This window comes from Rattus norvegicus, chromosome X (genome assembly GCF_036323735.1).
Source record: "Rattus norvegicus strain BN/NHsdMcwi chromosome X, GRCr8, whole genome shotgun sequence".
Taxonomy (NCBI): Eukaryota; Metazoa; Chordata; class Mammalia; order Rodentia; family Muridae; genus Rattus; species Rattus norvegicus.
This window is the reverse complement of record NC_086039.1, coordinates 112,136,214-112,159,759: the sequence shown is the minus strand read 5'-3', so window position 1 is coordinate 112,159,759 and position 23,546 is coordinate 112,136,214. Positions and strand designations below refer to the sequence as shown.

Here is a 23,546-nt window from a genome sequence, read left to right as displayed (position 1 = left end):
AGGATAGGGTATAGTTGAGAAATCTCTTTGTAAGCTGAGTATTTGGGACTCAAAGACCATTTTCCCATGGAAAATATTTTATACATGGTGAGTGGGTTCCCAACCTAGTCCACACAAAATCTTGTGAATGTGCAGTATAATTGAATAGCAGGAGTAAGAAGGCTTATTCATGCAAATGTCAACATCAGTATACACATGATCAGAAGCTAGTAGAACTAGATAAAATTGATTTCAAAATGATTTAATTACCTCATACAATCCATACAACTACTCCCTGAGGTAAGTTATTATGACTCTTAATTGACAAATAAACTGCCCTGTTTACTTGTCCAGTGTCATACTTCTAATGAGTTTTTAATTGGAAGTAATCAATATTTGAATTCAGGGAGTATGAGTTGAGACGCCATGTTCTTAACTGCCGCACGACACCCTCTCTTACATACTATCAGCAAACACCTCGCATACTTGTTTCAGTTTCTCCCTGTACAGAGGAAATGGGCCCTTCTGTGGTCAATCATTCTCTACTAGTTTGAAAATGGAGAACAAAGGGCATGTACATAGCTAGAAGGGGAAAAGGGGGGGGGAGTGTGCATGTGCATGGGTGTGTGGGTGCATGAGAGTGTGTGTGTGTGTGTGTGTGTGTGTGTGTGTGTGTGTGTGTGTGTACTGTAGGGTTATATTGCCAGTATTTATGTGTAACTGAATTTACCCAAATACTAAGAGAACCAGTGTATTTAATAGGAAGGATAATTGAATTCATGCATTCTGTATTCGGGCCTTCATTCTCAATGGTTTCTGCAACCTCCTGCTGTTGTGATTCCATTTTCATTTTAGATTTTTTTTTAACTCAATCCTTTATGAGCAAAATTTGGGAATGGGCAAGTTGACACCTTGTGATGTAGTTTACGCATGACCTGCAATTTAAGAGGTTAAATGTCAAAACATATTGCTGCTTCTAGTGTGTTTATGGATTTTTTGAAAGTCTCTGACATGCCTTGGTTTGCTAGGAGAGTTAATAAAGCCCAGTTTTCAACAGAGAAACCACTAGACATATACACTTCTGTATTTTATACCTATTTCAACTTTCACACTACAGTGTGATAGACCATTGTGAACTAATTTACCTCGACATTGTCTTACACACAAATTCTCATGTCACCAAATTATGAGGAGCTGTTGTTTTGCTGCCCTTTAAAAGCCATTTAAAATGAACTTAGGGATCTATCCCCCTTATAGGTTGATAATAAAAGGTAATTAGGTAATACTGACTGATTAGGTGCCAAGCTAGCTTTGGAATACTTTTTTTCCCAAGCAGAGAGCTTTGGCCACTGCCATAAAATAAACACCAGATGACTCTGTCAATCCATGTGCTCATTCTAATGTCTTGTTAATAAATGCATAGCAGGCAACTTGCAATCATGACGTGACCCTGCATGACCTTAGCAGTACTCAAGGTTTGGAACTAAAGAGCATTTGAAAGTGGAAGTCAGGATAACCATGTAGATTTTTTAAAGGCAGGAAAAGAGAATGATCCAGGAAGTCAGGGAAAGGTAAGAAGCTGTGAGAAGGAGAGGAAACAGAAGAAAGGCAAACGCAGGAGCCAAGGGCCAACAGGGAAAGGCACTTGGGAGAAAGAGGAAACAGACATAAAGGCCAGAAAATAAGTGATGTCAAAGGAATCGATCTTCTGCTATTGTTCCATTTCTCTACTCCTAAAATGATAAGGAGTTAAAATTCTAGTTACTCTGGTCTGACAAGTGCATTGAAATACCCCACTCTACTCCAGTACTGTGTACTTATAATTATTATTTGTTAGTCAAGAGATTTAAAAGTTAAAATGAAATTAAAATGAGAAATAAGTATCACTGGAAAAGACTATATTAAATAATCACCTTCTACACCGCTCATTTCATTAGCTCACTCTCAACTTCTGACTTAAGGTATTATGTAAATATTATGCATTCATTTGCATATCATTTCATCCTTGTGAAGGTTTTATCACTACAGTGCTTTTTATGATTCATATCAGTGGGAGGTTGCCAAGTCCTACCATACAGCATGTTTCACACTATGATCCAAGTTTTTTGTTTGGCAAGGCAGGGAGTGGGGTGGTCTTTACATTCTAGAGGACAGCTTTAGTCTGAAGGTGATGATCTAGGAGTGTCTGGTTGTTTTCTGAAGATCACTTCACTGAAAGCATACTTCAGGACAACATTCATAGCAAGGGCAGAGAAATTTATAGCTACCTAAAACCAAAGCACACAGAGTAGAAAAACAGAACCCTAAAACTTGTGTCTTTCTTTAAGTGAATCTCCTTTGATAGCACAGTGCAGAAAAGAATTAAAGAGAAAATCTCCCAACAGGACCAAGAGCACTGTCAAGTGCCATCCTTCTTCCTTTCAATAAAACCCAAGGAACTCCATGGTTTTCAGGGCTTTGTCCTTTGTGGTTCATGCTAGGAAGGTAACAGCTTAGTCAAATTGAAATCTTCCAAAGGAACAAGAACATATGACCACAGCAAGGAGCAACCTATACAAGGTAATAGTAATAGATTTTTGACTCATAGACTTCGGAAGAGAATTCATTCTTGACTCCTATAATCAATAAAGTTGGTAGAGATGGCAGACAGCTTTTTTACTTGTCTTTCTCCATTCATCAACATCTCCCAGATGAGCGGTGTTATTGAAATTTTCTATTTGAGGATGAAGTGATTCCTTCTTTCCATCAACAGAAGCAACAAAAAGGAAAAGAAATGGAAGCAAATACAAAAGGCTTGTCCATAATGTCAGCTTAGTTCTTGGAATAAGGGTTAAACCAGTGGGTCTCAACCTGTTGGTCATGATCCCTATGGGACCGCATATCAGATATCTTGCATATTAGATATTTACATTATAATTCATAACAATAGCAAAATTACAGTTATGAAGTATCTATTCAAATACTTTTATGGAAAAGGGGGGTCACCACAATGAGAAGAACTGTATTAATGGGTTGCAGCGTTAGAGAGGTTGAGAACCACTGGTTTAAACTCTTGGTTTTTTTCCTGGTATACACTGCCTTGATGAAAATAACTTGGAGTTTTGCTCAACTCAGCAAAGAATTTTCTGAGGATCTTTGTATCAGAGTGCAAATGGTTTTTTAAAAATGATATTGTGACCAAGTTAAAAAGAACATAAATGAAAACAAAAAACAAAAGTCAGAAGTAATCTTCAATTTCAGGAAAACACTGATTTTCTTGGTGAATTCATATTTCAAAAGCCATAAAATAAAACATTTCAGTGGGCAAAGGTACAACCTCAACCCGAGATTCGTTTCTTTACAATGATCTTTGATTTTGATGGACTTAATTCCTTAGCCAACAGTATGGTACTTATTATAGGAATAGGCGTATGCATCTCTGGGTTATACCCAAACCATTGGAGCCTGTAAGTTCTCTGAGGAATGATAAGAAAAATCACAGGATACAGGAATCTCTCTGGGCCAACAATGGTTCCCTGATCACCACATTTTTAAACTTTCCCTTTTCTTCGCCTGGTTAGACTCTTGGATTTTACTTTGCTATGGAATCAATTTCTCCCTTGGCTTTCTTCTGGGTCATAATTCACCAGTTTGAACTGTCTGCTTCTGTATAATCTTAATGAAAACTTGCAGCTTTCATATGGCCAAGTCCCATTTTCCGATGCTGAATTCTTAACAACCAATGCTTCTTTAGGGCTTCCTATCTTCTGACAGGCAATATTTTTTCTTATTAAAAAGAAGCACTGTTACTATTCTATAATTATTTTACTTGCAGTTATCCCAACTCTCCCCTCCTTTTAAGCATAGGTTAAGCCTTCAAAGGAAGAGGAGTGTCAACAACCCATCAATAAAGTTTGCTCTTCCACAGTGGCTTATGGAAAAAGAAGGGAATGCTCCCAGCTCTCCCTGAAATACGTTCAAAACAATATTGACAGAGTGCTAGCAAAGTATGCTTGCTTCTCTGGTGTTCAGGAAGTTTATGTCTGACTTTAATTCCAAATGAGCACGCGCCATCAAACCCAGACATTCCAAGCCACAACACAGGTTCCAGTGGTTGGAGGGAACAAGATGCAGTTTGGCCCTTAGTTGCTGTTGTTCAGGAGGGCTTCTCTTATTATGCATGATGTTCTTGAGACATGCAAGCTCTCTAGAATTTCCCTGGTCATAAGAGGGAAAACGCAAGAAAACTGACCTTTGTTTGGTTCTTTAAGTGTCAGTAAAGAAGTAGGAAGTCTTTAAATGTGACAACATGCCTTCATTTGGATTCTATCCTCCTTTCTCCACAGTCATTGAGGTAATGTACTCCAGCCCATATAGTCCCACCATGGCTACATTATGCTTTAGTATAGGCTAGGTGCTCAGCTGCTAGCTTATTTTAAAGATGAACACCATTTTTAGAAGAGAAAAAACTAAAAAGGAAAAATCATCTCATAGAGATGTATGCTGAATTCATATCATTTCTTTTTTAGAATGTGATAGTTTGAATCGCTCATTTAGTATTATCTAGAATCATTAGAAGAGAGCCTCAATGAGAGACTGTCTAAATTTGGCTGACCTATGGGCATATCTGCAGGGATTTTTCTTTATGACATTAATTGACTTGTAAAGACCTACCCACTGCACTGTAGAAGAAGGAAGACTCCTGACTGAGTACTGGCATATAATTATTAATTCACTGCTCTCTCCTTTTGATTGTGAACATAATGTGGCTGGCTGCTTCAACTTCCTATTGCCTTGATTTCCCCAAAACAATAGGCTGTATCCTGAAATTATGAGCATAAACATTTTCTCTCTTAGGTTGTTTTGGTTGAAATATCTTAATCTTAGCAACAGAAAAGAAACTATAATATATAATGTTTCTGGATTCCTAGGTCTGAGAATGAAGAAGTGAAGAAAAAGATTTCAACTAGGTTTTGATGCTGTGTCTTAGTTAGGGTTTTACTGCTGTGAACTGACACCATGGCCAAGGCAAGTCTTATAAGATAACATTTAATTGGGGCTGCCTTACGGGTTCAGAGGTTTAGTCCACTATCATCAAGGCAGGAAGCATGGCAGCATCCAGGCTGCTATGGTGCAGGAGGAGCTTAGAGTTCAACATCTTCATCTGAAGACTGCAAGGAGAAGACTGACTTGCAGGAAGCTAGGGTTGGGGTCTAAAGCCCACACCCACAGTGACAAACCTACTCCAACAAGGCCACACCTCCTAATGGTGCCACTCCCTAGGTCAAGCATATACAAACCATCATATGCTATTAGTTATGATTCCTTAAAGGAAATGGGCAAGTATAAGCAGAGTAAGTATGCCCATTCCTGGTTAAACTGCTGTGCTCATAGAGGTATGAAGAACTACATTTCATTGCAGACAGTAATCTATTAAGGTCTTGCCATATAGGTTTGCCTTTGGACTAGTTCCAGTTTCCACCTTTCCTATGGGATGGAATCCAGTGGCATTGGTTCTTAAACTCCACAGAGGATTCCAAGGAGAAAAACAAGCAGGGTGCATGGTTCCCATGCCATACCACTCACTGCTTCTGACACCACTACCAGTGTCTTCCAGTAGCTCCATGTTTAATAAATCCCTATGAATAGTTACAACGAAGGCATAAAGCAAACACATAAAACTGTCTAGAAAATTACACATAAAGCAGGACTATAAACGGTTCTGTATAGACATCAAGTGGACATCACTGAGAAATTTCCCAGTACCAAAAGCCATTACAACTTGATAAGAACAGACCTATTATGTGTGAGAGTAAACTGATTTTTTAAAAGAAAGGTAATTTCTTTGTGCTGGTAAACAGAACAAAGTTCTCCTTGTTTAGAACCTGTCTTTATGATAACAATTTTTAGCAAAAAATAACATCCATTATCAGAAAAGTTGTTATCAAGAAAAAACAAATCTTTGATTTGCATATTCACAGAGAAAGCTGTATTGCTTTAAAACCCAGTTCCTTTGACAAACAGAAGGCATGAGGTACTTAATTACTAGTGGCTATATAAAAATGCCCATGGGTCACAGAACAACATTTCTGTCCAAGGCCAATTACATTGAGTGCAAAGACTTCAGGGTCTGGGGGCTACAATGAGAAGGCTGTCTCCTCTCTGCCTTTGGAAAGGCTACTAGTATTGTATCATTAGCAAAGTTGATAGCTCTGTGAGCTTTTAAAAGCATTTCATGAGCCTATTAGGTCATTTATTAACATTTTAAAATCTCAATCCTTTTATACTAAGCAAAAAAATATTCAATTTTTATCAAGTTCATTTTTTGCATCACATGTATATCTGCAATCAATTTTGACAGACAGTTTGCTCAGATGACTCGTGTACAGCAAACAGTACAAGTCACAGAGAGATGCAGGCAGCCTTGTAAAGGACAGCCTGAGACTTTCTTTACCTTGAACCTGTTCTGTTTAATGCTACCTAATTACAGTAATTATATTGAACCCTACAGAATTCTCTCCGCTATGGGAGTTGTTGGGCCATGGGATAAAAGTGTGTTGGAGGAATGGTGAATCCATTAAATGAGTGAGTGAAAACAACTTTAAACTACATATATTTTCTACAGTGAGCTAAGCATGGAGCTCTGTGATTTATATAAATTATTCATGACTTTCATGTGGATTCGGTGAGACAGATATTATCCCTATTCCCAGAAAGGAAATGAGGTCAGAAAGGTTTGAAGCGACTTGCAAAATGGTCCTGAGCTTTTAAGTTACATTGTCAGGATGCACTTGGATGTGCCTGACTACTTAACTGATATTTCTTTTGTCCCCACAAATGCAAGCCACCCTTTACAGTTCCATTTTATCTTCTTCTCCTCACTCCCTTCTACTTCCGTCTGTTTCAAAGCCTACAAATAGTAGACTGGTGGTAGATTGAGATAGTTTTAATGAAAGATCTGAGGGCTCTTTCATACCTCTCCTAATGGTGCCTGATTTTTCTAGTTCCCAACATAGTGTGCAGTTACCCAAATCCAAGAAAAAGTAGGCTTCCTACAGTGTCAACTGTGTCTATATCCAAACTTTCCATGAGTTCAGTAGATATGACCCGCCAATCCCAGATAAAGGCATCTAGGCCAAGACACTGTGTTTTCTGTAAGAAAAGAGCAGGGCAGCCCATTTACAAAGAAAGCTTAAGAGTATTTCTGCTGTCTAGAAGAGAAGAGCTTCAGAATCAGCCTGGCTCAACATGGACTTGGTTAATCTCCCAGAGGTTGATCAAGATCTCTAGTGAAGAGAGTAAGGCACGAAGTTAGTCCATCCTTATCTGCGGAATTCAAAAAAGTAGTCTTTCTGACAGCTCTTTTTTGATCATAGTTTTAATGTAGGCTTCCTGAACCTTATGGTTTATTAATCTGCAAGTACTTGTTTTGATAGAAGACTATGGATTCTAAGAGACAAGCTATTAATCTCAAACTAGAAGATATCTATGGAGATAAAAAACCCATTTCTCCCCCCAACCCCCCAGTAATTACCAGTCTAGCTAAAGGGAGATCAGTTATGACTGGAAAAACAGAAGAGAGCAAGAAATGCATTCCTGAGACTAGTTGGCTTACAGTGCCATTTATTTAATCCTTAAATTCTCCAGGTCGTAAGTTACTGAGCAGAAAGCAGAGAGCAAACTAGCTGTGATTCATTTAGTGCCACTACAGTTCGAAGACTTAGAGGAGGAAATCCATAGAAACAACAGACCTGATGTGTTCTTTCAGTGAGGTCTCCTAATGGGCAAAGGTACTAAGACAATACAGAAAAGCCCTCCTAATTATCCTAATGCACTGTTCCAAAGGTCAGAGGTGGACTTGATTAAACTCATGGTAGGCTGACCCACAAATGGTGGGAAAATGCCCCCTCTTTTCTACTCAGTCCTCCAGGCAGCTACATACATCTCACTTTCAGATTGTTTTGTTTGAGACAAGGGTAACAGCCGGAGAATTCATTCGGGCTTTCTTTCATATCTGTTGTTTAGTATAGAGAGACTAGGACCAGCAGCCAAATACCAGAGTAGAATCAAAAGGAGGAAGAATTAAAGGAGGCATCTCTCTATATATTAGAAACTGGCTAATTGTGTATTAGAGAATACACAATTTTCAAATGCACAACAACTAGACATTTAGTTCACAGATTTCTTTGCATATATAGAAAGTCACATATATTTGGCTTGAATATAGATTTTCCAAACATAATGAGAATACACTTGACTGATTACCAAAGGCAATGAGTTTATAGATAAAGGATAAAAGACATTATTAGACTCTGTATGATAATGACATAGACAAGGCCTTTGGCACTGATGTTGTGTATGAGCTTGAAAAGTAGATTTGAATCTGTGGCTATTTTCTTTTAGGAACACTCTCCTGTCCTTCATGCATACAGAGTACTGCTTTGGTGTACAGTGAGGCTATATTCAACCCAATAGCTTCTGACTTATGTCTACCTTAAGCAACTGCTTCATTTGTATTTCTTTGACTTTTATCCTCATGATCAACTACACATATCTAAAAAAAAGACAATGGGGTTAGGTTACAAGGTGGGGGTTCTCATTTTATTTTATTTTTCTTTGCAGGGGTAACTGAATCATTTGAGGATCAAACTTCCAATTATGTAGTAGGAAACTGAATTCTCTAACTCAAATAATTTCTATTTCTCTTCTACTTGATGGTCTTCTAATTAAGTTTGTGGTTTCACCATGCTGGTGCTCTATCTCTGTCTGTTGCATTCAATGTCAACCAAGCTGTTCTTGCTCAATGACTTGCTACTGATAACAGAAATCCAACTTAAAATGACAAGTGTTCTAGAAATTCATTGTTTTGCTTTGTTAAAGTAATTATGAAACAAAGGTTTTCTGGGCAGATCATTTAACCATAGTACGTGATAAAAATGCCCATTCTACCCACATCTTTCTTTTCACCCATTTCTAGAGTTTTATAGTAGAAAGTTGTATACTAAAGAATATTAAAGGCTCTTGTTTTGACAGGGACTAAGAGCAAGGTACTTCATGCTCAGAGCAATTTATACATCATAACTCATTGTCTCTGTGTTACTTGTTCCAAAAAAGTATTAGTTATATCAGTTTGGGGAATCATAAATTGGTATTTTTCTTGCCCCCATTTTTGGGGGGTGGGATAGGAAGTACCTCAATTTTCCTGACTTACCCTGAGTGGATTTTCATTAAGGTAAGGGGGTTCACCTTCCACCATTTCAATGGCCATGATTCCCAGAGACCAGATATCAACTTTCGGGCCATAAGCTTTTCGAGTTACCACCTCAGGTGCCATCCAATAGGGAGTTCCCACCATAGTGCTTCGTTTACTTTGCTCAGGAGTGATTTGGGCACAGAATCCAAAATCAGCTGTAGAGAAGAAAAAAATCTATTAAAGTGAGCCCAAATGAAATGTTTGCAATAGCTTATTTCCCCATGTTGCTAAACCTTCCTTTAATGTTAAAGCAAGCTCTCGCAAGTGCTTAACTTATATCCGAATCCTTTCCTGACCTCTCAGCTGCTTCTAACTTTAAAGGGGTCTGAAACAATTGACAGAAATGCTGCCATTTTCTGTAGACTGCCATAGAGTTACCTCCCAGTCCTTTCCACCTTCTGTTGTTTGTTGTTGGTTAATTTTAGATGTCACTAGAATCTAAAAATCTTAAATCTTAAATCTAAATCTGGTTACAATTAAGCTCTACTTGTTTTCAGACAAATCACTTTTAGTAGCTATTATCTTCTTAAGATAGACATTAGAAGAGCAGAAATTGCCCAAGGAATGAAAATACCTACTCAGTTTAACAGAACCATCCATCCCGAGGAGAATATTGTCACTCTTTATATCTCTGTGGATCACTTGGTTTGAGTGCAAGAAATCCAAAGCTTGGAGGCACTATTGGATCAGAGAAAAAGTTCTAATTATATCACAAAGGGTTTTTTTTTAATTCTATATATCATTTCCAGGCAAATTTTGGGAAAGTTTATGATTACTTATTGTTAAGTGAATTTGAGTACTGGATGCTTTAATACCATTTTCATGCCACATTAGTATTTACATCAGGGAGGACACTTAATCTTAAGTATTGGAGGGCTCCCATGCCATACTATAGACCAAACCATGAAGAGGATAAAGCAAGGAACAGTACTAGTCATCACTACAGTCCACTTGGCCAGTTAACATAATGATGCTTTGTTCTAGTTTTCTAGGTGATGTGGATTCAGCTTGGTCTCTTAGAGATGTTGTAATCCTCAGTGTGCATGCTGAGGTTTGGTTCAGTAGATCTAGTGTGGGAAACAAGAATGTGCAAGCAAAATAATTCACTTTGCCTATTTCTGATAGATTTGAGGATGGCTTCCAGTTCTAAGGTAACTAAAGGACTTGTTCAGAAATGTCTCTGTCTTGTAATACTAAAAAATACCAAATACAGGCTCAGACAGAATAACATAAAAAGGGAATATCAACTCCATTTCTGGCATAGGAGAAACATGATCTGTTGCTATACATGTATTTATAGAGAAGGGGAAATGGGAACAAGTCGGGGGGAAGAACGAGGAAATTGAAGAGAACCATGTTAGCAGAAAGATTCCCTAATATGATTTAGCTTAGTTGCACTTTCAAACGTTTTCAAGTTTCCATTTCATTCTCTAGAAAATTTCATTGTGAGACACCACTGAAAAGTGTATGTTGTAAAAACAATATTGATCAAAATAACAAAACAAAGCACCATCGAATTATCTAGAAACTAAATGCCCTTTTATCTTTCTGTAAATGACAGATCCTCAGGCCCACTAGAGGGCTGTAAGGAATATTCACTATGCAAGCAATTACTTTCTGTGGTTCAAGGAAAACTGTTAAACTGCTTTCTGGGGCCTGTGAGATGGATCAATAGGTCACAGCACTTGCTGCCTCGCTTTACAACCTGAACTCAATTCCCAGAACCCACGTGATGGAAGTAGTGAACTGAGTCCCAAAGGTTGTTATTTGATATCCATATGCACACACACATGCACACACACACGCATGCACGCACGCACGCACGCACGCACACACACACGCACACATGCACACACACACGCACACACACGCATACACACACGCACACACACACACATACACACACACACACACACACACACACACACACACACCCCACATTAAAAATTTAAAAATTTGTCTTCTAGGAAATAACGAGACTATAACGTAGTCTGTATTTAATGGGGCTTACGTGGAGCATGTAGAATACAACAGTTATCTTGTATAAATTCCCACAGACTAGAAAGGCATTCCACAGGAACCATGTCAGTGGCCATGTTCACTGACACTCCTGCATATGAGATTAGATGCAGTGTTTCCTGAGTAGCATATTAGAGCTTATAAGAGCCACAGAAAGGTAACTAAATATGGGTCTGGCAAAGGAGATACATATAGGGCGCGGCGTTAAGTTATAGTTTTAATACAATTTCATTTTTTTTCAGTACAAAAGCACACTGTTGTTATTTTGATGCTAGAAAAAATTCTGTATGAGCTGCAAGAAAGCATTGGTAAACTTTACTTCTCACCAGCAAAATACATTCTCTTTTCTTACCTCTCTACAGACGGCTGCTATCTGTCCTTCATCCATACAGGTTTCTGTGACCACGTCAGTCAAAGAGCCACCAGCCAAGTATTCCATGACTACCCACAGTTCATCACCCACTAAGTAGCTATAACAAAAGAGGAAAAAAAGGTTTTACTTTGGACTAAGGAAATAGAGACTCGGGCCTGATTTGTGATGAAAGTTGATTGTGAAGAGGGCCACGCTAATTATCTTGAAATGATTATTGAGGAACAAATTTCAGTCCTCAAGTACAGGAACTAAGGTCCCTGGATAGCCTCAGCATTCTTGAAAACAGAAGGAGGTTATTAAAATCAGTTAGCACAATCTTCTTACAGAGAGGAGTGACCCCAGTGACTCCACTCTGCCTTAATACACACGTGGCTAAGCCTGGCATGGTGGTATACACCTGTAATCCCACCTACTTGGGTGGAGGAAGCAACGCAACTCTGAGTTTAAGGCTAGCCCTGGGTATATGATAACTTCCAGGCCAGCTTGAGTTACAGGAATATTTAAAGAACAAACCAGACAAAGCAAAGGCCGATATCTCAGTGCAAAATAAGACCTTCTATTCTATGCAGCTCAAATTATAGTACTTTTGGGATCCACGAAGCAAATCTCTTAAAAATCAAACTTCACCAGTTCCATTATCATTAATTATGGAGTAAAACCTAGAAATCAGCCCTTTTAAAAAAGAACAAGTGCAAGTTTTTACAGAACCATAAATGCAGAAATCAAATTAATGCCACACTGTTGCTGATGGGCCATAAAGGCACTGGGGAAAATGCTGATTCAAACTTTCAAATTCAGTCTTTCTTCTATCTCTACCACATCAATGTCTAATGACCTAACACTGACAGCAAGCCCTTAAACTCACAGAGGTTGAGACCTAATCCTATTTCCTTTGCATCTTATCAGAAAACTCAGCAGAGTGATGCTAAGCATACAATGACTAAAACTCCGAAGAAACAGATGTTACGCAGGGAGAAGAGTTAGCTCTGTCTTTAAGTGCCTATATGTAACACTCTTAATACCACTGATGAAAGAGACATTAATTACCTGCTTTAGGGAAAAGGTTTGAGATTAAAGTCTCAATTGCCCCAACCTCACTGTCAGTTAATCATAAAGCACCCATTAAAGCAGGGCTTTTGTTGTCTGCCTTCTTTACTCAGCCTCTCAGGGGCCATATGGCTCCAAATAGACACTTGATGAAATGTTTAAAACACCACTGCTTTTTCCTGCATGGAGTAGTGTATTACCTGACAACCTGGAGCCACCATCCTCCAAAGGAAACCATATAAACTACTTAGGTTTAGGACTAGGTCCACCAAACATATTTTCAAGTGTTTGATGGTTCGCAAAGATTTACTGTGTTACTTTGTGTCATTTTAGAAACATTTTAAATAAATAAATAAGAAAATAACATCTTAGGAAGAAAATATGTAAAAAAAACCCCACTTACCTATCTAAATAATTGACAATATTGGGGTTCTTATTTTCCCTCATGACAAGAATTTCATTAATAATTAATTCCTTTTTGGGCTGCTGTTGAAGGTTCATTTGCTTTATAGCCACCTGGATGATGAATAACACAGAAGAACATGACTATTAAAATACACATGGATGGAAATGTACAAATTCTTTATCTACTATTCTGTATGTGTTCTACAAACCTGCACCTTTTCTTTGGCCAGGCACTATCTATTCCAGATGTTTTGCACACCACGGAATTAATCTCCCATCGCAACCTAGTGCTGCCTGCCGGACACGAGTTAGCAACAAGAAAAATTGATAAACACAAAAAAAAGTAATACAGATCAATTAGAGCCACATACCTCTTGTCCTGTCGCAATGTCTAGTGCTGTGTAAACAGTTCCTGATGCCCTGGAAAGGTGAAAATTACCCAATGAATAAACAATGCACGTGTTACCGATACTTTCCCATGTATGTATGAAAAAATGTAATTCACTTTCAGGGGAATTAAGTTAGCAAGATCAAGATTCAGTGAGGAGGTAACACAGGGGCAGTTTCTTAATAATTATTGAAAGAACACTTAATACTAGATCTACTGTCCTAGCAAATTGTAAGTGCACAGCATTGAAACAACTGCCTTATATAGTAGTTATGTCAGAGACTAACGCAATGAATCCTTTGTGGTGGACTAGGACCTTTCACTAGCCTTTCTGGCACCAGTTCACTATGCATTTGTGAAATTAGCATACTGGCCTTGTACTTCCTAAGGAAACCCTGTACTATTTTTCATATTCTTTACGTATTTAAACAACCATCATCGCAGGCCTCTGATTGAGGAAAAGTAAATTTCGGAAAAGAATAGCTCATCTTTTGCTGAGGCAACTTTAACTCAGCTATTATTTTTAGCATATAGACACAGGAGCTATTTTATGCATCTCCAACCCTTCATTTAATGAATCAGTCAGTTTCAGTGTGTGTCAGTGCTGTACCTGCTCAAAGGAATAACCCTGTGGCTCTGTTATAGAGCTTCTGTATTTTTATGTTTGCTAAATTTCTCATCAATTTCAGTGAGTTTTCACTCCTATGAAATATCCCTTTTTAGCCTATCTTTCCTTAAGTCTTTGAAGTATTTATGCTTCTATTTTAACTTTACTTAGATTTTCCCTTGCTTTGCAGAGAGACAATGTATTGTCCTGATGAGATCCCAGTATCTTTTGGTTTACACTTCTGAAGGTCTTCTCAACCTTACCTTCAGCTGAGGAGGTATTCATTTCGTGGTGGCAAGAAAAACAGCTAGGAAAACAATCTGACGATTCATTTCCTAGGAATTATAATGCTCTAAGTTTTCGATTGAGTTTAGAAAGATATTCTATCTATCTATCTATCTATCTATCTATCTATCTATCTATCTATCCATCCATATCTCTCTTTCTCTCCTCTTGCCCATATGTAACTCAGAATGTCCTTGCTGTGATCTTTCTACTTCAGCCTCCCAAATATTGGAATTACTGTTATGATCCATAACTCTATGTCAGGCATTTCTTTATGACATTTTTCCCTTGATGATTCACGATATTTCTCAAAAGCCTGGGATGCTTATGTCACCTGCCCCGTGAAAAGGAAATGGCTAGTGTGGTATAAGGCTTCTTTGACTAATAGCAGAGATTTGAGCCTGCTTCACCATCACAAGCTGTGCAAACCCTGGCAAGAAATTTCCCTTCACTGAGCTTCAGTCCTTTCAGAAAGAAAACAGTGGACCACAGCAGAAGTAAGCATGTATTGAATGTTTTCTGTGTGTCAGACACAGTGTTGAGAAGTTTATAGACTTGCTTTTATGAGATTCTCCCCTATATTTATATATAAGGCAACTCAATTAGTCTCATCTCATAAATCAGAACCTGAAAGTCAGAAAGATTGAATAGCCTTCCCAGGCTGTCCAACGTACAGACCACATTCTGCTTAGCTTTACAATTAGGTTTTGAAACCAGTCTAAATATCAGACTTAATCTCTAGGTGGTACCCGGACGAGCATTTGGTGACTCTCAACATGTATGCTTATATCAAACAAATCTGTTTTCAATATTGTCTATTGTAGAGTCTATATTCAGAACTTACAGTTGATGCCACTAAATATTTGTTGAATGAGCACACTAATAAAAAATATTCTTCAGCAAAAACTCAATTGAAACAATTCCTTTCCTTTCAATAAGGAAAGGTATTTCACCCAAATGAATCTTCACGATACACTACTTTCTTGGAATAAAAGATGAGTCATTCCTGAGTTGGGAGCCAGGTGTGATTTGCCCTTTTGAACTCAGAATTGAATTCAGAGGAGTAGATTGTCTCAATCAACTTGGCGCTCACTTCAGCAGCGGTAAGCTCTGAAAACCTCTTCAAACCTAATTGCAAACTATGTTTTTAAAAATCTTTATTTGGTTCATTTCCAGATATCGAAAACACATGCATACCATCCAATTCAGCAGAATGACAGTATCTGTAAAATGAGATACTAGAAATACCTCTCTTTTACGACCTCAGACTATCAAATGACACAATCTAAGACAGCATTTGGCCCTAAGCCCAGATCGCCCCTGAAGTTTAATATGGCCTCTGCTGTTATGATTCCTTATTGCTGCTGTAGCTGTTCATTATGCAGCAGAAGAGAACTGATTTACTGACTGTTGGCTAGAACCACCCGATGCCCTAACCCTAACGACCTTGCTAGCATCTCTTTCCTTTTCAAAAGCAGGTTTGGTTTTTGTTAAAGGATTATCTGTAGGAACACTTTATAGTGATGTTTTAGCCTCTCCCTTGAGAAATAGTTTTGCATTTTTCTTTTTTTTCCTCTCTTTAAGTTTAGAACACACTAAATAAAAATCATATATGGAGTTTTATAAAATAAGCAAGATGGTAACTAGTCTAGTTAAAGCTAGCGTGAGAAAAGGCTAGCCTGCATGGTGACTTTTCCCCATGGGTGTTCCTTCAACCATTGAAGCTCATTTCTGCTGTCTGAGGGAATAAAACTATGATTGATTGGAAGCACAAGAGGGATTAGTGTTTACCATCTTTGGAGACTTACCTTGGAATCCGTTTTCTTCCTTTTCTTTACTGCATCGTCTCCCTATTTCCTTCAGTGTTTTGTCTTAAGATAGATAGATCCCTAATCCTGAAACCCCAGTATCCCAGGATTACAAGGTCCATTTGTATAGACTTTCCGACTTAAAGGCCCTGACATCCTAGAGTGAGGGTTATTAACTAGAACCAAACGGCGCATTTGCGTTTTTCCCTGACCTTCATGGACAGAGGCAGTTGTTCAGTGGGAAAGACATTTTTCCCTTCCTCCCCCTTATCTTTGTTCTGTCCTAAAATGGCTTCCTATGTGAATCCGCAAACCTAACATATTATTATATTACTAATCAGTAAGTTACTGTTTTGACCAACTTAGAGTCTATGTGAACCTTCAACTAAAAATGAATAAATTCAGGTACTGTAGAGAAACTTAGCTCCTTGCCACTCCAGCTAGCAGACCTAATGCAACACTGAACCCCAAGAAACCTTCAAGAATCAAATCGAAGGTTTGATTTCTGACTTGATTCCATGGGAGTTTTTTTTTAATTATTATTTTTGTTTTCTCTGCCAAGAAATCTTATTATCTTCAAGATTCATCCATAGTCATTTTCAATGCCCACTGCTGGGCTGAGGATAGCATTCCCCACACCTATTTATTCAAATCATTGCTGGTTTAAATCCTATCACTTTCTAGTTGTGTGACTCTCAGTGATTTACCTTCGAAGGTGGATTAAATGTATGCTAAGCCTTAAAAGTCATTCAGCTCTGGCACATAGTAAGTGCCAAATAAGTATTAATAATTATTATTCTATTGATTGTTTTCTAATATAGCAACTAACGTCCCAAATGTAGTTGATAGATGACTAGGATGCTCTTTAAATATGTGGAATTTTCAAGATACATAATGTTTCAAAATTAATAATAGAAATTTCATATTTACCTACAATACTGGTAATTTGAATATTGCATTTATTTCCTTTCTTGGTAGGATTTATCATAATGGGACTATTGAGTACCACATTCTGATAAAAAGTCTCTAAGCACTAGTAATATATAATTATTTTTGTTTGATAAAGGATAAGAATTAAACTATTAATAACTGCAGTTTGTGGTCAAGATTGCATAGCTTAATTCACAAGGAACAGGTTATTTGTTTGTAGGGGGTTTGCAGGTTGTAAAGAGGAATGGTCCTCTCATCATAATATTTAAAGCACAGCGGTACAAAGGAGACAATATCTAGCCAATTCCATTCCCAAAATATGAGCCTTGCAGAACATTGGAGTATATTAAAATATCTCAATACATATGCTTACACTGAAATATGATTGACTATATATATGTGTGTGTGTGTGTGTGTGTGTGTGTTAATAATAGGCTTACACAATAAAATTTTACTTCATCTTAATTTTAAAACTATCATCTGTTGGCATCTTGGGACATAAAGATGACAGAAATCAAACTAATAAAGATGGGGACTAAACTCCTTATTCTCGGACATACTGAGTTTATCAATTTGATTGTTTCATATTTTTTACAGGTCACTTAATTAAATTGATTCTTTTATCCATCTATTCTTGCTTTATAGATATAATGCTGTAAGAAGAATATTTATTTATTGTGGGAATTTTATTTATTACAAATCTCAGTTTCTCATATGGTACAAGGAAATCATACATTAGTAGACCTGAATGGAAAGCCAGATCATTCAAGTTTAACCTCCTCGTTACAGATGGGAACTCTGAAGCCCCAAGAGTGGGAAGGATGTGCCTGCTGCTATCAAACAACTACGTAACAGTGCTCTCCTAACTATGAAGGAGAACTCTTTTAAACATCCAGCATGGTTAAAGAATATTAAACTAACAGAATGCTCAACTACGGGCCCTCATCAATTACAGCTCTCAGCTTTGCACCACATGTTTTATCAGTAGGCTGTCCTTGAGGTGGCCAAATGCATGACCATCAAATGGAAACATTGCCATCTAGCCTGAAGAGTCTAGAAAGAAACAGACAATTCCCAATTTCTCCCCTTTCTCCACAAGTCAGTTTATCACTATTCTCTACCAGGTCCTTTTTCTAAGAACCAACGTCAAACCATACTAAATAGTTGCCAGGGAGGCAACATGAAAAGACTAATCGTTGAGATGAATCACTTTGATATCATCACGTGAATGAAGTAGAGGATGGGGGGCAAGAAAGGTAGGCTAAGAACAACTTTGCAGAGTGCCTAAAGAGTAAAAAAGCAATAGGAAGCGATGTAGTGCACAGCGAGCTAGGTGGGAATGAATGAGGTCACTGGAGGGATAGACGCTATTCCCTTTTAAGGTTTCACAAGTTTAAACATAGTGCTAATGAGGTCACAGTCAGGAACGTAAGCCCCATTTGGTTATTCTTTCTATCTACTCTTCCGTTTCCTGCTACTCCTAGTAGAAATCCCTTTATCATTTATTGCGACAGTTTCTCTGCCAACTCTCTAGAAATGAATGAGGTCTCTCAGTGGCGCTAGGTGCAACTCTAGTTGCCTCCGTGTACAAATGAGTAAGTTGTAACTGGGTAAATGGTGAGTTAGCTGTGGTTATACAGCTAATAGCTGAGTTTAAAAATGCACCAGTTTGATGCCATTGCTTAATTTTCCAGCTTCATGTTTTGCATGCTCCATTTTCTTTACATTTTATTATATCTTAACATGAACACTAATGAGTTTCATTTATATATATATACATATATATATGGAAATGTATATATTTTATTTTTCATCCCCCATCACTGTTACCCTTTTTCCACTCCTGATCTCCTCGTTCAACAACCATATCTTTCCCACTGTCATGTTACATATGTTCCATTACACTTTTTCCCCTTTTCTTCCTTTTTACCTTAAGATTTCTATTTTTTTTCAGGGGAGGGGGGATGGGGGAAAGATTGTGAGAGGGTGTGACCGGGAGGGGGACACTGTGCGGGATGTAAAGTGAACACACTAAAAAAGTAAATAAAGATACTTTAAATAGAAAAATAACTCCCCCCACAGACATCCTTAAATATAGGTTTCATGCAGGGGAGAAAATGTGCAGTGTTTATTTTTCTGAGTCTGGTTTATTTTGTTCAACATAATGATTTCCAGTTGCATCCATTCTCTGACATATGATTTTATTTTTCTGTAAGGACAACTGTTCCACTTTAAAGCTAGATCTTAAGCATTTTCGTTAATGCTCAGTGCAACTGCAGCTCTTCCTCAGATTCATATTTGTAGCTATTGTTTTAAACTGCTACTCCCAAGTGCTCTCCTTACCTCTATGTTTTCTGCTTATGGCATCCCCATGTTCATGTTAGTCTATTCAGTTCGTTCCAGGGCAAAATTCTTTTTGACATAAACATACATAGTAGTTCTTCTGATTCTCTCACTCAAGTAAGATATTCTATGTGGCTGAGATGGATAAGGGGCTGTTCTGAATATATAAGAAAGGTACTACTTACTAGGTGCTTCTATAGAAATTGTTTTACTATATAAATGCACGTGACATGGAGTTTCACAAATGCACATTTGATACTATTACACATGCCCACGTTGTGCTGCATGAACTATCAGAGTAAATGTAAACCACAACCACTCAGAATAGATATAAAACTCCTGAATGGGACTTAAATATCCATTGAGAACTGTGAAGAGTACTGTATGCAAAGATGTTAAGAGTGATTGTTCAGTCCTTGTCAGGAAATTTATTTCTCAAAAAAATGTCACTAATGCAAAGAGTAAAATAGAATAAAATTAGGTAACTCACATCACCTGGTGACCTAAGTATATAGAATGCATTAAGAGCCAGGTGGTACAACCTTTAATTAGTAAGATTATAAAATTCAGTGGGGGATTCCCGTTGTTTAGCTAGGACACAGCTTTTCCCAGATCATTCACAGTCACCTCTTTCTAAATAGAGCTGTAACACACTATGGATGTGAGGCCAGAAAACTCAGTGGGTTATAGTCCAGTAATAACGAGTCCACAGTTACAGAGCTTAATCCCTGGAAATGCCAGATAACTCTCAGCTACTCACTTCAACGTTAAGTCTAAGCAGCTGTTTCAAAGTGTGTGCCATTGGTTTCAAGAGGGCAGGGATGGGAAAGGGCGGTAGGTGGCTTAATACTGGCTCAATACTAAGGCTGGAAAAAAACAACTTAATGTGTAAACTCTGCTAATGGCGTTTGAATGTGGGGCATCATCTTTCTTTACAAAGGACAGCATACAACACAAGGCATTTAAGAGCATTAAGTAGAACAAAGGGCATCTTCCATTGGCGTATAAACATTGCTTTTCACAATTGCTAATGTATTTCCAATCTCCTCCATCACAAAGCCTATTATAAAGCTTAGACTATGTCTATTTAGTGCCCCATAGAATCCTGCCCTGTGTGGTCCAAAGTAGATCCAATGAGGAAACAAATACGTTTTGGGTGGGTGATCCAACCCAAAGAATAACACACTAGACACCACTTCCACTCTTTCTCTAAATGAGGACGACAACAACAACAAAAACTGGGTCGAGGTTCATTCTCGGTACTTACCCAGGACTTCTAAGCAGCATACGGCTTAGTAGATTATCTAAACCAAGCAGCTACTCATAGTCCCCTTTGAGAAAGGAGGGTTCCGGGTGGATACAAATTACAGCAAAGCATATGAATGCATATATGAATGTGCCATAATTAAATGTATCATTTGATCTGTTAACCTAAAATTAAATAAATTCCCCTCAAAGAAATAAAATTTAGAACTGTTCATCTCCAACATGGGAACTTCACTTGTGAGTGTAAAAAGAACTCCTTGTGAAATATTAGGGAAAAATACATTACATAACAAATTGACTTTTAAAAGTTTAAAACAAATGTAAAGGGGTCAGTCAGTATTGGGTGCTTGATTACACATGACTTGGTAATACAGCTTACTTGTCATTTTAATGAATTAATTATATGGTCATTAGGTTTGATGGTATAATTGAAAACTGTCCAGAAGTTGCATAAAACTCCTTTGGCCATATGCATGTCTTAATGTCTAGAAGTAAAATGATCTAAAAAAGATTTTTCTCATTGACACTTTTCATCAATCTTAGATGTACAGCCGAGTTAATCCCTGGAGAGATATGGCATGACACTGGCATTAAACACATATTCGACATTAGCAAACAAATTCTTCAGCATAGATACATTTTGTTCCACACTTATATTGTATTTCAAAAGGCATGGTGGGCATGAGTTTTTATAGTTGTACTATAAATTTAAATACAACTCTACTTGCAAACGGACACTCTTATGAGCTACTATTGGACTATGGAATTTAGCTATTTTTTATGGAGATCAACTTGGAAATTTTAAATGCATACATTATTTGATGCAAAAATTCTACTCTTATGAAGTTATCCTAATAAGTTTGCATAAATGTGAAATGATTTATTTGCAAAGATCATTACTGAAGCTTTGTTTATAATATATCAGAAACAATCCTAAATGTCCACCAGTGGAGGCCTGGTAACTAAATTGTGACATATTTAAATGCAAACACCGGCACATATTGAAAAAAGCAAGTTACTTATATGTGACCCCCCTCTTCAATATAGGCACATAACAAAAAAGGAGCTCCATAGTATATCATCATGTAAGCTAAGATATAGCCATACCAAACAGGTAACTGTTTTTCCTCCCAAAAAGAGTTGTCTTATAATCAAATCTCCTAAAAATACATCATGTAATAATGTTCTTAAGCATTCATTTTCAGACACTTAAATTTATATAAGAAATACATACTGGGTTAAAATATTTTGGCTCATATGAGATTTAGATGCTTATATGGAGTGACATTTAGAATTGGAAAGGACAGAAATGAATAATTTCAGGGCTTATGTCCTTGCCACTCAAGTGTTAGTTATCATAAATATGCTTTTTCTAGCACTCCCTCAAAACCGATGCAGAGAACGGCACTATCATTAGCCAAAGACATAGTCTATTGAAAACAATAATGAATTTAAATATATAGAATAGACTTCAAATATAATACTCCATAAATTTATAAAAAATTTTAAATATAAAGGAAAGCCTTCTTGATGAAAGTAATTTTGGTACTGACTCATTATATCAAACTATGATAATTGAGAAATGAAGTATTTATCTTTATTTGTACATTTCTATGCAACCAGAGTTCTAGGTGATTGAATGTAGTTCTTTTCAACAAAAGTATGCAAGCCAGTAAGTACAGAAGGAATGGTAGATTTATGAGATCATTGTTTTGTAATCCTTAATGAAAGGATTGATTTTAGCAATAATCATCAATCAGCATTCTATTATATGAAGGACTGGTGTGAATTTGAAGTGGGAGTGGATAATTATGCTTTGAACCTTCCTAATAATCCACTCCTCACCGAAATAGGGGACAACACAAACCCTCCATCCTGAATAACATGTATAACATGTATAACATGTATAACATGTATAACATATATAACATGTATAACATATATAACATGTATAACATGTATAACATATATAACATGTATAACATGAAGGAGCATCATCTATGAGGAATATTGCCAAAGTCTGAACCTGAATTTCAGCCTCTTAGAGTTAACTTCTATTTGCAGGAAATACAGAAATGGTGCTTTCCATCATACAATGGCCAGTATCTTTAATAAATCAATTGTGCTAGAAAGCCAAGTTAGAAGACAAAGGTGATTTTAGAGAACAGAAATGGAAGTGCAAAATGAACATAATGTGTAGATTTTTTTGATTGTTAACTTTACCAGAACTACGAAAATAGCCCTGTGAGACAACTAGGAATTAGACGATATCAAACAATTAAGTTTTGGGTATAAGACATCATTGTGAGTTTCCTAAAACTAGGTGATAAATGGGTATTTTCTCTACTTTGTGTCCATTTGGAAATTTGTGATAATTTGTGAAAGTGGTATAGTAGACATAAAGATTTACATAAAAGTTAGAGTGTAGATAGATATGCATACAAATGTACAGGGAAGGTACAGATATAGAAAACAATCATCTTAATACTACAGGACCGTGTGATTGTGCAAGACTTAACAATCCACAGAGACATATACGGCTTTCACATTTCAAGTATCTTAGATGGAAGTCACGTGATACATTTATATAACTGCCCGGGGACTCCCAAAGGAGCTCTTTGCAAATTATAAATGCAGTGATGTTAAAGATACCTAGAAGATATTGAAGTGAAATGAGAAATTAGAAAAATCTATCAAACCAATACATAATTGTATGTAATGTATAGTTTTAAATATGTAAGTGGGAGCAAATGAACATTTAAGCAGATATGTACCTAATAGCACATGTACTCAGGAAAGTCAAAAACTATTTTTAAAACTATTTCATAGTTTAACTTATATTCCAGTGTATATGAAATCTGTGT

The 23,546-nt window shown here is 37.1% G+C and overlaps 1 protein-coding gene across 17 annotated transcripts in view; it reads right to left on the bottom strand.

The window, feature by feature from the left end:
• Positions 1 to 23,546, bottom strand: part of Pak3 (p21 (RAC1) activated kinase 3) — a 258,071-nt gene that overhangs the window by 11,278 nt on the left and 223,247 nt on the right. For all 17 annotated transcript variants that reach the window (XM_063279845.1, XM_063279849.1, XM_017601940.3 and 14 more), the window contains 5 exons: positions 13,427 to 13,475; positions 13,054 to 13,166; positions 11,583 to 11,700; positions 9,790 to 9,889; positions 9,170 to 9,366 (listed from right to left, as the gene is read on the bottom strand). In XM_063279845.1, the coding sequence (XP_063135915.1) occupies positions 9,170 to 9,366; positions 9,790 to 9,889; positions 11,583 to 11,700; positions 13,054 to 13,166; positions 13,427 to 13,475 (577 nt within the window). The remainder of the gene's footprint in view (positions 1 to 9,169; positions 9,367 to 9,789; positions 9,890 to 11,582; positions 11,701 to 13,053; positions 13,167 to 13,426; positions 13,476 to 23,546) is intronic.